Source organism: Urocitellus parryii, chromosome 7 (assembly GCF_045843805.1).
Source record: "Urocitellus parryii isolate mUroPar1 chromosome 7, mUroPar1.hap1, whole genome shotgun sequence".
NCBI classification, from domain to species: Eukaryota; Metazoa; Chordata; class Mammalia; order Rodentia; family Sciuridae; genus Urocitellus; species Urocitellus parryii.
The window spans coordinates 30,490,009-30,506,165 of NC_135537.1; the positions used below are offsets into that span (position 1 = coordinate 30,490,009).

Genomic DNA, 16,157 nt, shown 5'->3' on the forward strand with positions numbered 1-16,157 from the left:
TTTTTTCCCTTTCCCCCTCACTTCCTCTTATATGTAATTTTGCATAACAATGAAGGTCTCCTTCCTTTACCATGCAATTTCCCTTCTCTCTCCCTTACCCTCCCCCCTCTCGTCCCTGTTTAATGGTGATCTTCTTCTCATGCTCTTTCTCCCTGCTCTGTTCTTAGTTGCTCTCCTTATATCAAAGATGACATTTGGTATTTGTTTTTTAGGGATTGGCTAGCTTCACTTAGCATAATTCAGGGGAGATTTAGATTAGACAATTTACAACTCCATATCCAAGGGAAGACCTGACTAGAAACATCATGGCTGGATGCAGGTGCTTGAAAGATATCCGGTTATCTATATCACACCTGGGTCACTATCTATCATCTGTTTCTCATTTTTTTTCTGGATTGTCTTCATTCTTAGGCTTGCTTTAGTTTTTATGGTGGCAAAATTGGGCATCGTCCGGCATCTATGTTACCAGCTATTAACCACAGAGGAAGAGGAAGTTCTTGTGTAAACTAGTTTGACAAAATGCCAGAACCAAGATTTAATGGCCTTGCTTATAATATCTTTCCATTCCTGGACAACCCACACTTGCTAAGTAAGAGTAGAACATTGTGTTTTGCCAGACTTAAATATGTACCCCCTTCTAAAGTTAGAGTGGATCAACTCTACCCAAAGCATCTGCTTTGAAAAAAGAAAAAATGATAATTTCCCTTAAAGATGTTAAGGGATGTCGCTAGGAAAAAGGATACAGGGATGTGGAATCTAAATGATAGATATTTACTACTCTGACCGACCCTCATTCTTCTACCCTTCCCATGTTGCTTACGTATGTTCATTCAATTGGAATGAAGTCAAGATTTGGTTTAGAGATCTTCCATTTTGTTAAGATAATTTTCAGATATTTCTTCTGATCAATTTTGTATCAGAACATGAGCTTCATATGAAGCTTCCATTTTTGTTAGGTTGGGGCAGATTCATATTTGATAAATAGAAGTAAGGGAGAGATGATGTTAGAAAGTGAACTGCCAAAATTTCGCAAAGGGGAATATACATTTAGACTGTATTTATTACATGATAATAATGTTACTATGGATTATAAAATAGTGGATGTATTATGGTTCACTAAATCAGTAAAAAATCACGTAGCTGTTAATGATTTGGAACCCGTCTCACTAAGCACGACTTGGCAGAGCTATTGAGTGGTTAAAAGTGTTGGTATGAGTTAAGGACCTCGGCACTCAAGTCCAAGTCTGGCTGTTTTTGTGGTGTGTGGCCTTGGACCTGACTTCTCTGGGATGCAATTTCCCCATATGTGTAATTTGGTAATAAAATGCAGTCGCCATGCAGTGGTGGGGGAGAGTGAAGTGTACTGACAGGGAGATACAGACTTCTGCATTTTTCAAACCCTGCATGTGCTCAGCTTTATTCTCCCAGGTGCCTAACAAGATCCCTTGTAGTAATTCACTGAATCATTTCTTCGGCCCCTGTGGTACCATTTATTTTACAACTTTAGTGTACTCTTAGATGGCATCATAAAGGAACCAATTTTACCCCAGGCAAGTAGGGCAAATGCTGCTTTATGGGCTATACTTTCAGTGCCTATTTTTGAGCTTGCAAAAGAGCACAGAAAATACTTATAGCTCACTCTAGGGATCTGCAGTTCATTCAACACATCCTTGCCTATGTTTTAATATTCCTTAAAGGCTTACATTTTGGGAATATACTTTCCTCCCTCTCCTTGTCCATTTCCCCAGGGAAGTAGGATATTTTATTTATCATTACAAAAATGGAAGGGAAAGACTGAATTTCTCTGAGATGAGTGGTCATCATGGTATAACTAGAAGACCAGAGCACTAAGATTTAGATTGAAATTATTTGCTAATCTGGGTGACCTGGGGTTCATCCATCCTTTTCCCTCTCTGATTTGGTTTCCTCAGCTATAAAATAAAAAGAATAAGGAGGCCTGTTGTGCCTAGTTTACATCTTTGCTGTGAGGGTTAAATGAGATCATGTCAATAATAGGAAATCATAGTTCAAGTGCATATTTCCATTTTGATTGTGATTATTATTTATATGTATCAGTATATTAGGAGTTTGTTAGCAATTGGATTCCTGTGTGCTCTGCTTCCTTTTTCTCCAGCTCCCAGAGACACAGAACATCCCTGCCAGATGGCTAGTTTGCCAGCTGTGTCTTGTTTTGTCATTGTAAATATTACATGCCCCAACTGGGAGACTTTGCTTATAATCTAGTATACTTTGTCCTTTATCTCTTGCAGCTTGAGAATTACATCGTGGAAAATATGAAGTCGGAGATGGCCCAGATACAGCAGAATGCAGTTCAGAACCACACAGCCACCATGCTGGAGATAGGAACCAGCCTCCTGACTCAGACTGCAGAGCAGACCAGAAAGCTGACAGATGTTGAGACCCAGGTACACACCCAGGGCTGGAGTCCACACACTCATCCAGAGGGTTTTTTTTTTTTTTTTTTTTTTTTTACCCCCATATCCTTTAACTTGCTCGGTAAACACAGAGCACATTTCAGCACAGAGATTGGGGAAGCATATGCATTTTTGTTTATTGGTAATAACAACAATGACTGCTTGACATGCTATGCATGTTTCTTTGGACTTAATGAGGATTGGTATATTTAGCTTTGTGTGGGCTTGCAAAAACAGGATAGTAAAAGACCTAATCAGTGTTTAAGTTCAAATAAACACTGCAGCTACCAATTGTGATAGGATACGAGTGAAACAAGCTAACCATTTCAGACAAATCAGTGCCTTTGGTATGCTTTTAGGAACTGTCTCATTTAACACTGGTAATGCTTCTCTAGCTGTAATGGCACCTGCAGAGGTTTTGTGCATTTATTGGATTGAAAGGAAAACCTCAAATGAACTGATCAGGAGTGTATATATATTTTCAGATATTCCTCCCATTAGGGTCAATAACATACTTATTTGATTAAAAATCAGTAAAACCAAAGGATGCTTTTAATTATTACTGCCACAAAACCAACCTTACAGTTTACAGCAAAGGGCAAATACATTTTTAATGACTAGAAAATAATCTCTTGGTGCCTCTGAAACATGGAAATAGCTATTCCAGTTATCATTCTGAAACTCAGGGGCTGATTCTGTATCAATCGTAGTTGATTTTTGAATGAAATTGAAGTAAATAAATGCAAAGATAAGGTGCAACCTTATTTCTTTTTATTTTGTCTGGGTTAGTGGCATCACAGATCATGCATTGAAAGATCGTGATCATTTGTATGGATAGAGATCATATGACACAAACAAGACTCCATGTACAAAGGATACTTGTTAAAACCATTTAGAGCAGGCAAATCAGCAAGTTTGATTGATTTCTCCCACTGATACAGCTAGTGAATAGAATTCAGGGCTCAAACTCTCATGTTCTCATCTCTTTTCTATCCCTCTTGATACTAATAATTAACTAATCAAATAGAACTTAAATGTTCAATTGCTTTAGAGAAATAAGTCACATAGCCTTCAGAAAATATTTTTGTTGCACAGTGTCATCAGCTAACTATGGGGAAATGGAGGGAGGAAAAACCACATTGTAATAAAAAATTACATGACTTAATCTTTTATTGTCACAGTAAGTGTGGTAATCTATATGCTTTGACAACTTATGGTATAAAATAATGTGACCATATTTTTTCTTATTATTATTATAAAATGCTATCTCCTCCAAAACGTTTTCATATGTTCAGAAATGGAAATATGTAATATACCCTATTTGACTGCACACTTCACTTCTTTATATATTTGTTATAACTCTAAGGACACACATGACAGGGGTTTGTTGTATTTTTCCATTCCCCCAAGCCCTCATCTTAAGTTGTTTTTATTCTCCTGTCACTTAGGAGTTGGAGTTGTGGCAGGGATGGGATCCTATTGTTAGCATTTCAATCTCTAACCTGTACAGTTGTATGTGATATAAGGTTTTAAAAGATAATAACATGTTCTGTGTCTAAGAGCAGGAGATAAGGACTTTATGAAAAATCGTACAGAAAATCCTAAGAAAAAATAATGAACACTCCTTAGTGGAACAGTTAAAGTTATCATTGAAAGCCAATCAAATCTTATTAGATATATCAAGGATGATTTTAAGATAGCCAAATCCTGAAAATCTCAAAAATCACAAATCCATCAAAAATAACAATGGGACAATCGATTAAACTTTATCCTAATTTATGAAGAGAAACCCATGTGTTCATTTCATCTTCATTTTAAGGTCTTCTAGTCTTTCATGCTATTTGTAGCTGTGATGTTTTAAACCTTTTCTATGTAAACATATATCCATGTCATGCCATCATGAGTATTGGAATTATTGCATTAGGACATGTTCTGTTGAGAGATCTTACTACTGGATTCCTGAGGTAGGGCCAAGTTTACAAAAGGAATCCTGAATTACTTTTTAACGACAATTACTTGTATTAATTTATAATAAGCACTTATAAATGAAAACATCCTTCTGTGCTAACCAGGTAACCTCAGTTGGTTTTGCTCCTGTGTTTCCCTAAGTTGGCTTGGTATGTGTTGCTTTTCCTGAGACTGACTTCAGGTTCTCAATTATCTCAAGAACTATGGCAGTGGCTTTCCAATAAATTTTAGTGCCCTGGCTTTCACATGATGATGTTATAAAGTTAAGTAACTTATTTCTTTCTAGTCCTCTACTGACCTTCTACATTTGCAACTTAAACAAAGGTGGTACAGCCATGGTTTTATAGATGAATGGATAAAGAAACTGTGCTATGTATACACAATGGAATATTACTCAGCATTAAAAGAGAATATAATTATGGCATTTGCAGGTAAATGGATAGAGTTGAATAATATCATCCTAAGTGAAGTAAGCCAACCCCCCAAGCCAAAGGTTAAATGTTCTCTCTGATAAGTGGATGCTGATCCATAATGGGGGGGCATGGGAAAAATGCAGGAATTTTTATGGGGCAAAGGGAAGGGTGGGATTCGGAGGATGCATGGGAGTAGGAAAGATGGTGGCATGAGATAGACATTATTACCCTAGGTACATGTATGACTGCACATATGGTATGATACTACATAATGTACAACCATAGAAATGTAAAGTTGTACTGCAGTGTGTACAATGAATTAAAAGCATTCTACTGTCATATATACCTAATTAAAATAAAGACAGTAACAATAACCAAAAAAAAAAGATTCTGTGTTTGATAAGCATCATGATCAGAAAAAAAAACAACAAACAAAAAAAAAACCAGGATCTACAATGAGCACATCTAAGTAACCTTGTTGGCCATGGTGATGAGAATGGAAAACCAACACCAAACCCTTTCCTTCATCATTAGTCTGGCTGAATATATACTTACTCTATTGTCAGTTTGTACCAATATCTCTTCTCCTTCAAGTTACTCTTTTCAAGTATGCAATATGAAGGGGTTAATTTCAGGAATTACTTATATCCTTCCCTGGTATATAATTCTGTTTCTCACTTCTTCCCCAAGCCCATTTCAAGCCCATTTCAGTTCGGGGAACTCTCAGACAAATCCCACTAAAATTTACCTCTAAATAATTTGCACATATCTCTGCTTTAAGTGATTTTACATATGTTCACTATTTTAAAATAATAATATATCCTGTGGGGTACCTAACGGTATCCTTTATTAAGGTTTAGATTGGAATGTCACCCAAAACTCATGTGTCAGACAATGCAGCAATGTTTGGAGGTGAAAAGATCACTTATGAGGGCTGTGACTTCCTTAATGGAGCAATCCATTTGATAGATTGATAATTTTAATAGACATACAGGGAGATGGTGAAAATGAGAGGCAGGTGGGGCATGGCTGGAAGAAATAGGTCACTATATCTGTCTCTGGCCCCTTTCAGTCTCTCTGTTCCTGGCTGTCATGAGCCCAGCATCTTTTCCCTGCCACACCCTTCCCCAAACACTTCCACTATGGCTTTTCTGACTTGCCGTTTGCCAATAGGCAAACCATGGACAGAACCTCTGAAGCCATGAGCCAAAATAAATCTTTCCTCCTTGAAGTTGTTCTTGTCAGGTATTTTGATCACCATGATGAAAAGCTGACTAACGTACCGTCTTCTTTAAAGATGAGGAAACCAAAACACAGAGATGTGAAGCAACTTGCCTTGGATGAAAGAACGGTGAAATTTAGAGCAAGAATTTGAAATCTGTCCATCTGTCATCAGAATCTGCATGCTTTACTAGCTCTTCCTCAATGCGGACTCTCTCCTGTAGTTCCATTCTTTCTTTAAGGTGACAGAACAGCAAATGGGTCCAAGAAGAGGGTAATCTTCTAAATCTGATAAAGCAAAAGATAATGCAGACTTAATAGCATCCCTGGATGCCTCCTCTGAATGACAAAGATGCTGCCACCGCTCTGCCAGTGACAATGATGGTTCCACCTACTAGTACCCTTATGCATTGTGCCAGGGATGTCATCACATGTAACCCCAGGACCTTGTGCTGTCCTTGCCACTCTCCAGCTGTGTTAACTATGGGAAAGTTCTGTAGACATACAGGCTAAGTTTTCTCCCACCTCTAGTCATTTATATGGTCACTGTAGTGTTAGAACTGAATCAAATTTGAAAATATATTTTGAGTAGTTCCTTGATGCAAGATGTTTTTCATAGGTCCTACAAAGACGACAACAGTAAATAAAGTAGTCCTTATAGTCAGTGGGTTTGAGTTAATGTGGCAAAACACTTTTAAATCCTTTCTTAACTTTTTGTCAATTTAATTAGCTGTGGAGCTTTTCTTCACTGCCATAAAACTGTACCTTTCTATTCTACTGGGGTGGGTGTCACTGACCAGTGGCCCCAGCTGCTGCGTTCTGAAATCCATCACTGTGCTGGTACAGAGACCACAATTCCCAGTGGCCACTTCCAGGCAATGAGTCACTGTGGCAGGGATACTTCATTTTGCTCCTGGGAGCTGTAGGACTCTGCTGACACATGACATTGCCCTTGCTGAACTTTCTCACAGCTGCCCTCGGGGCTGTGACTTCCCCAGGACCTTCCTTCCTTTGCTCTGTTCTCTGTGGTTAGACCTGCATTCCAGGTTGAAGGCTCTCCTAGCTTCCTTTGTCTGATTCCCAATTTTCCCTCACAGGTATTTTCCCTAATACATTTTCTGAATGTCTAATCCCCTTTTATCATCTGCTGCTCAGAAGTCACAAATTATCCTACCTGGTGCTGGACCTCAATTAGAAATTTGAGGCAGTTCACAGTTTGTTGAATGAGCATGAATCTCTGGGCAAAAACAGATCTGGTCTCATATCTACTCTCAAAGGGCAACTCTCCGAGTTGAACCTTTAACTTGATGAGGGAATTAGTTAAATAAACATTTAGCTAAACAAAATGGTGGTAAAATAAATTAGCTAGGTGGTTATCCAAAGAAAATACCCTGGTTATTAATTTTCTACAATATCTGGAAACGTGTTTGATAAGCCACTAGGAGAAGATTCAGTAAGCTATGGCTTACAATTCCTGTTTGGCTAACTATTTCTTTTTCTAAATAAAGTTTTATTGAACATAGCAACACTCATCTAGTAATATGTCGCCTGTGGCTACTTTCTTGATAAAATAGCAGACTTGAGTAGATATACTAGATACACTAAGGCCTGCCAAGCTTAAGACATTTACTGTTTGGCCCTGTACAGAAAAATCTAACCAATTCCTTAAAAAAAAAAAAAATTATAATAAACTCTGAGAGAGCAGGGATTTTGTCTATCTTGTCCTTGTCTACTGCCCTGTCATTAGGATTTAGAGCAGAACTTGATACATAGAAGGCTTTCATTAAGTGCTTGTTAAATAATAACTGATGTTAGTTCCTTAATGTCTCTGGATTTTAACACAATGAACCCAAGTCCACAAGCAATATACAAAGGGTTGTGTTGATGGTAAAATATATATGCACAAATAGCTGGTTGATCAGAATATGACTTTGAAGAGAAGCAGCTACTACAAAGATGTTATGACTGTCAAAGAAATTGCCTGAATATATTTCTCTACTCCAAGGAGCATGAGAAATTTGTACACTTCCTGCCTCATAGTGCTTCCTTAGTTTGTGCTTGGGAAAAGAAGTGTGATGCTATTGGATGCAAAAAGCAGAAGAGCTCATGGTGATTTGAAAGAAACCATTTTGTGAAATGTTTGTTTTGGTACCAGAGATTGAACCCAGGGGCACTTAACCACTGAGCCACATCCCTAGCCCTTTTGTGTATTTTATTTAGAGACAGGGTCTCACTGAGTTGCTTAGAGCCTCGGTAAGTTGCTGAGCCTGGCTTTGAACTTGTGATCTTCCGGCCTCAGCCACTCAAGTTACTAGGATTGATAGAAATTTTTATCCACTAAGGGAGGCACCTTTCTTAGCCTGTGGGAAGGTTCTTGAAATTTACAGTCACATGAGCTTATGAGAGAGAATTTAGACTCTGGAAATTGACTACCAAGTTTCCCTTCTGACCCTCATATGTTTTAGCTGTGCTGAAAGAGTTATTTCAACCCACAATTTCTGCATCTGTGATATAATTACTATCTACTGAATTTCATAAACAAATGAGTTTATTGCATTAAAAATACAATATAAAATTGTATTGTTATAAATGTCATTATATTCAAATATAATAAGGTTATTATATTATAAACATATTACAAGTTCTATAAATATAAAATATTATACATAATTATTATGTGGTATTAATTTTGTATTATTGTATCATAAGAAAGATTAATAATAATTTTATAAGATTATTTAATTTCCATACTCTTGTTTTCTCAATGGTTCCACCCAAAATTTTGTAGATGTTTGGTTTTTCAAGGTTTAAGAGTTCCATTTAATTTGGGGTGGTCTTCTACTTTATTTTCCTTGAGATTCACATTGTTTAAAGAAACTAGAATGATCATTAGGACACTTGTCTCAAATTCTAAATTGATCTGAACATTTATTTTCATGTCCTTTATTTATTCTTTCTTTCCGTGTTGTTTCTTTAGGCTGGAAGTCACCATATCTAAAGGGTAGACTGGGTTCACTTGAGCGCTGAAGTAGGGTACTCTGTGGAATTGCGGCTCACCTCTTGCCTCTCCTCAGGAGGCAGGAAAGCCAGCCTGCTACACCCTCAGTGATGCCGTGGATGAACTTCGTCAGGGGAGTAACCTCCCTGTCACTCCACCCTGATGGTTCACTTTCCCGGAGGAAATTAACAAATAACCTTGTTGTATGATTCTTCATGGCATTGCCCATCAGTGACCAAAAAGTCACTTCATCAGTTTGGCAAAGGGTGATTTTATAGCCCTTCATTTCCTCTTCATTGTCAGCTTTCACTCTGCTGGAAAAATCTAACTCTGCCAACCATCATATTTTATGTTACATTTTTTTGTTCAAGAAACATAATTAAAAGCAAATAAGAGCCTATAAATGAGGCCAATTTCAAAGTTAATGTGCTGTTCAAAGAGACTTCCTTTCATGCTCTGTATTCTCCCCCAATCTCTACCTTTCTTTCAATGGCAATGTTAATTTAAAGGCTGGAGACACTCTTAAAAATATTAAGGGGAGACAGGTGTGGGGGTGCACACCTGCAATCCCACTGGCTCTGGAGGCTGAGACAGGAGGATTGCAAGTTCAAGACCAGTCTCAGCAACTTAGTGAGGCCCTAAAGGATTTAGGGAGACTTTGTCTCAAAATAAAAAATAAAATAAAAAGGGCTGGGGATGTGGCTCAGTGGTCAGTGGTTAAATGCCCCTGGGTTCAATCCCTGGTACTAAAAAAGGCAGCAAATGAGTGAATGAGCAAGATTATTTGTGATAGTGATGATTCCATAAGGAAAATAATGACCTGATGAACAGTGAGGGGCAGGGGGAGTTACTGTACAGAGCATGGCCAAGAAGACTCAAATGATGAAAAGATATCTGGGTGTGGGAATCCAGGTAGAGAAAACTATAGGTGAAAAGTCCCTGCGGGGGCAATGAATTTGGCATGCTGAGGTGACAGGAAGAAGGCTGTGGAGCTGGAGTGTGATAAACAAGGAGGAGAGTGGCAGGAAGTGAGATGTGGGAAGTAAGAGGGGTCCCAAACCCAGGGCCTCATAGGCCAGGCTGAGGACTTTGGAATGGAACTAATTGCCAAGGGAAGCCACTGGTACGTTGAACACAGGAGGTGACTTGATCTGATGCATGTTTTTAAAAAGAGCTCGCAGTTGCTCTGTGGGAATGGACTAGAAGTGGGCCAAGAAGCAGGAAGGCAGATTAGGAGTTGTAGTGGTCTCCAGAGTCAGGTACGGCAGCTTCAGTGTCCACTTCAGATGGACCCATTCTGGTCTCACTGAAAGGGGAGAAGAACTGTCCTTTGTAAAATAAGACATTTTGGTGTTTGAGGATGTCAGGAAGTGTGATCAGAGAATGCAGTGGATAAAATAGAAAACGGCTTTTGTTTAACTGTCTGTGATGTGCCTGATTCAGTCACACCGTGTACCTTTCATTCATGAACAAGTCCCAAGAGTCTTTTCTGTGCCGATCGAGCACTGTTCACCACAAGATAAGAGGGTTTCACTGTTTCATAAACTGACATTCAATAAACAAAGAAACAAAAAGCTTAAATGGATAAAAATATGTTTATTAATTGACAGTTGCATCCTTGTGTGTCCTCAGTCTTTACATTCTCTACCAAGTTTTCCCAAGTGGGTCCTAACTCTATCTTCTGCAGTATTTTTCCTTAAATGAAATGATACAAAATAGAAAATTGTAAAAAAAAAATTCTAAAATACTCTACAAACAAAATATAATATTAGTAATAATTTTAAGATTGGCTTTTAGAACCATATCAATAACAACTTAATATATAAATGAATTATAACAACTTACACTTTTTAAAGTACACGTGTCTCATCTCACTGTTTTGTGCCCAACTCTCTCCCCAACCCCATGCCATCACCACATGCCTTGCAGGGCTAGAACTAGAGTAAAGCCAATGAAACCAAGGGAGACTGAATCATGTATGGGCAGAGAGAGATCCTATCTTTATTTAAAAATAATATTCTCTTCAATGTGGGTTTTGCATATATATATAATAAATATATATTAAATATATATATTTAAATGGTGCATTACAAAAATCACTTATATGGATTGCCCAGGGTTGTATTTTGTTTTTTCACTTATTTCCATTGCTTTTAGAGTCGCCTCTCTCCTCAGCCTAGTTCCTACTTGCCCACCTGCAGATACATCCCTCTTCCTTTCAACACCCTACAGCCAAATCACAGTATATGTGAAAAGACTTTCTGTGAGCATCTGAAATAATGCCAAATTTAGACCCGCCATGAGAAAGGAACATTCTAAAAGTGTCCTTTTTAGAGGGAGGTCCTTTACATTAATACTAACCTTGCAAAAGTTTTCTCAGTCTCTTTCAATAAGTAGATCCAAGGAAAGTGTGATGCTATCAATGATTTCAAATTATGTAGGGAGCTTTTTAAACTAATTTTCCTTCTTTCTTGCCTTTATTCCTCTGGTAATGAGGGAAGGGCAAGGAGGGTTGAGGCAGAAGAAGGAGCAGAACAGTGACACAGTTTGAAGATATCTGCTGGAACTGCAGTGTGTGTTCTTTACCTGGAGAAGGAGAGGTTTGGGTACATGGCTCACAGATCCATGTCATATTAACATCTGACTGGCAGAATGGGTCTTTGTGATCCAAAAGGAGGTTAGCACTTAGAGATTCTGGAGGATCCACCAATGTAGTGGAGTTGAAAGGATAAAGACAATCTGTCTCTAGTACAGTCTGAATCCCTGATCACTCATCTCCTAAAATTAAGGGTGCAAATGGTTTGATTCTCCTTCTCCTTTGTTTTCTGTGTAGAGCAATAAATCAAGTCAGATTTTTGGTTTGAACCTTAGTTCTTCCGTGAATTTGGGGCTCTCTCTGAACCTCAGTTTCCTCTACCATAAGGTGACAATGACAATTCCTCTTTTAACTGGCAGCCACATCTAGAAAGTGATATGACATTTAGAAGGCTTGGCATGACCTGTCATAATGGGTGTTCAAGAAGTCGGTGATTATGAATCTGTTTAAACTGTGTCAAGGTTATAGCATATCTATTTGGTTTTTGTAAGGTGATAAGTTAAGGAATGTCTGTTTTACATGCCTATTAGTTATTCTAAATTATCCACAGTGTCTAAAACCTTGTGCTAATACCCACTTTGCATTTGCAAATGTTGGAGATAAAATACGGAAAGCAACTCCATTTGAGTATCCTCTACTATGATTTCAGGACACAAAAATTGAAATCTGAAAACAAATTAAACAACTCAGTGTCCTCACTTAACTGCAATCTCAATCACAAAAATATTGTGTGCGTGAGAAACATCTGAAGCAGTAACTGATAGAATATACACCATATGATTAATTATTCTTGAAGAAATATTACTTAAGGAAAAACTCAAAAAATCAATTGCTTTCTGCTGTTTACTTTGTGAATGAAGTTTGAAATGGTTTTCTTTTATCTTAAGGTACTAAATCAAACTTCTCGGCTTGAAATTCAACTGTTGGAGAATTCGTTATCAACATACAAATTAGAGAAGCAACTTCTTCAACAAACAAATGAAATTCTAAAGATTCATGAAAAAAACAGGTGAGGACTATTCCTTTCCAAAAATATTTACGTATGCAGTTTTGTATCTTCCACCTCTCTGCTTACTCAAAAAAAAAAAAAAAATTAAGATTGCAGTGGTTCAAAAGAAATTAATTCTAAACATGAAATGCACAGAGTTTGAGACAAATGCAGTAAATATATCAACAATATGATCAATGTTTACATATTCACATTTTTTAGATACTGTTTATAACATTTAGCATTAATTTATATAATGTTTGGTTATTCAAATCTACAAGAACATCTACTATTTATTTGATTCTATAACTAAATTCCAAGACACAAAAATTTTCCAGCAGAATCAAAGTTAATAACCATAGAGAAGAGAATAGAGCCTCTCAAATTATCATTCAACCCACTCTTAAGTTTTTGCAAAGTAAGAAGATTATCAAAATCAGAGATCTTGCACTAGAGGGAGAAAAAAATTCATATTTTTTAAGAAAATTATTTTCTAATAAATGTAATTAAGAGTCTTTCCCATTTAAAACCATGTTCTTAAACATAATAAATAAATGTTTGTTAGATTTATATATGTTATCCCAGTTTTGTGTTTTATGAATTATACATCATTTCAGATAAGTGGAATGGGACTTAGTGCTATCAAGACTTAAAGTCATTAACAATTGGTAACACAATTTAATAAAAACAGTGACTTTTTAAGGATGAATATCTTGTATTTAATTGCATTTCCTTTTATTTGGACCACTAGAAGTTGAGTTTTAGCCTTTTTGCATTATAGTGCTTTAAAGAAAATTGTACTGATAGAAATTAGTGAAATAACATTGCGTTAGTGGAACCAGAGTTACCATGTTCCAAACGAGGGAGGAACCTAAGAGGTCTGCTGTTTCTCCTCTTACTTCACAGGTGAGGGAACAAGACTCAGAGGAAATGACCTGTCCAAGTTCACTGAGCTAGCCTATGGCAGAGCTGGGAATGCAATCAGGGGTTCTTTGCTATAATCCTCCTCTTTCCACTTTCACATATGGCTTCAGGTTATCTACAACCTAAAAGGATTTTGCCACTTCATGCTAAAAAGTAGACCATAATGCCAACAATTACAATTAAACTTCTGCATGAAAAAAAATAAACCTGGCTGTAAGTTTAGAATCAGAAAGGGATCACTCATGTGCTATGACTTGTATTTCTAAGTTATATATTTATTTATCCTTGTGCGGTGTCATGGGGTAAACTGTATAACTATAAATAAACTTGACAGGACTTGACCCTGAACTGGCTGCCTGATGAAATATTCTGGAATTGAAATCCTGTTGAAAAATACCACTCATCCTACTGTAGTCTCACATAACCAGATCTATGCATGCATGTGACAGGCCTACTTTGCTTCAGCCATCCCTTGATTCAGAGTCCCCAACCTGTGCTTTTTACTCTTGTTGCTAAAATGAACCCTATATACATTCAGATACTTCAAAATCTTTTGGGAAACCTTTTTCCAGGGATCCTGAATATGTAGAACAATGGCAATTTTCGTTTTTGAGTCATTATTTGTTTGAGGATTATGGAAATGACACACATTTTTTTTTTGTAGCAAAAGGAGAAAATAAATAAAGGAAAATTAAAAGCCGTAGTTCCAACATGTAGAGATGAATCTTTTTCTGAATAGCAAATATGAATATATTCTTCACAAAAGGTTGTGTCATACAGTACACCCCTTTTCAGTCTGCTTTCTTTGGAGATAGGTATCTTTTAATATCAACAAAATGTCCCTCTAATAACATTCTTAATAGCTGTATGATATTTTGTTTTATAGGTGTAACCCAGGGTGGTTTTAACCCAGCTCTCAGTAGGTGTGTTGCCACCTGTGATTTATCTTTTAGAAAGTTGCCAGTATGATCTCATATCCGTTGATGCTTCCCGTATTCATGTGTGCATTATCTCTTGGTTTGTGTCTGGCACTTTAGCTGACAGGAGCTCATAAATTCAACAAGTAACCTTGAAGGGTCTGATCCTTAACTATAAAAACAAATGCCATCCTTAAGTATCAATTATACTAAGGTCTGTCTGTCCACCTCTTTCTCTTTTCTTTTCTCGTCTCATATTCAGTTGTTATTTTTTCTTTTTTAAAAAAATCACTTCTACCTAAATTCTTGGATATTTTGCCTTCCCAATATGATTTCTGAGCTGATCTCTGGTATTGTTTCCTATTGTGGGATTTTCACTAGGAAACATATAATGTTTTAAAGGCAAACTGATTAAAAGTTGTTCTTTCTGTTCTTGCAGTAAAAGGGAATCAGGATGAACTCTCAAAACAATTTCCTCTGGTCAAATTCAAGACCTTCTCCTTGTGCTATAGCCTCTCAGAGACTGATTCCTGACCCCAAGCACACACACATGCCTTCTGCTAAAGACATTTGTCTCCCTAATTAAATTCTAATTCATATTGAAAACTCAAGTTTCCTTTTATATGCAAATTCTATCATTTATTACTCATGATAATTTTTCAAGATCATGACAATTTCTTTTTCTAATAATATATGCATTGCACAAGGAGTTCAGGTGTTTAGACTTTAATTTTAATACAAGACATGTCTTATATCCTTCTCCACACTTGCTTCTTTTTTGACTCTGAACTCCTCAAATATGATGTTATCTTATATGTGGCTTTGGAGGTGTTTGTCTGTCAATTGTTTCACCTCTTGGCCTTGCTTGAATTTCTAAAGTTATCTGTCCTTTTGTGGAAGGGTCTAACATGTGCAAGGGAGAGTTGGTGGAATATCTGTTCTTAAGCCAATTATATTTTTCCCTGAACCAATTTTGTTTTATTGTTTTGGTACTGGGGATTGAACTCAGGGGCACTCGGCCACTGAGACTCATCCCTACCCCTATTTTGCATTTTTATTTAGAGATAAAGTCTCACTGAATTGCTTAGGGCCTCATTAAGCCTCCAGAGCCGCTAGGACAACAGGAGTTCAGGTGTCTAGACTTGCACCACCATGCCTGTCTGAACCACTTTTTTAAAAGAGTTTTCTTTGTATAAACAACAAAGAAAATCCATTTGTGATATGTAGCCAATTTTCCCTATTTTGTTTATTGTTACCATTTATTTTCACATGTGCAATGGAATAAGAGGAGTTCTGCCAACCACTTCATACAGCAATAAAGTGTTCCTTCCATTCAATTGAAGAGAAGGCCGAAAAGTCAAGAATAAAGCAGTTTGTATTTTTAAAAAAAATTATTGAGCATCCCTATCTGTTCTTTATATAACTGTAGTTCTCCAAATGCAAGAAGAAACTTTTTCTACACTGAAGCATCTCTGAAAAGTAGTAACAACTTGAATTTAGTTAGCCAGGTCTGGTTTGGATCAGCTAATACGCTTTGCAGAAGGGATTATCTAAATTAAGCTTTTCTTCCTCCCCAAGGAATGTTAGGGGCTGTATCTGGGTATGTGACTTACTAGCTTTGAGTATGATGGGGCCTTCTCAGCCAAGGCGGTGAGTTGGCCCTTAGAAGTGTCACCATCTCTTTGGCAGAACAAGGA

The 16,157-nt window shown here is 37.1% G+C and overlaps 1 protein-coding gene across 2 annotated transcripts in view; it reads left to right on the forward strand.

Annotated features, from left to right (window-relative positions):
• Nucleotides 1–16,157, forward strand: part of Angpt1 (angiopoietin 1) — a 223,343-nt gene that overhangs the window by 124,992 nt on the left and 82,194 nt on the right. For both annotated transcript variants that reach the window (XM_077800584.1, XM_026384553.2), the window contains exons 2-3: nt 2,271–2,426; nt 12,519–12,640. In XM_077800584.1, coding sequence (XP_077656710.1) covers nt 2,271–2,426; nt 12,519–12,640 — 278 coding nt within the window. The remainder of the gene's footprint in view (nt 1–2,270; nt 2,427–12,518; nt 12,641–16,157) is intronic.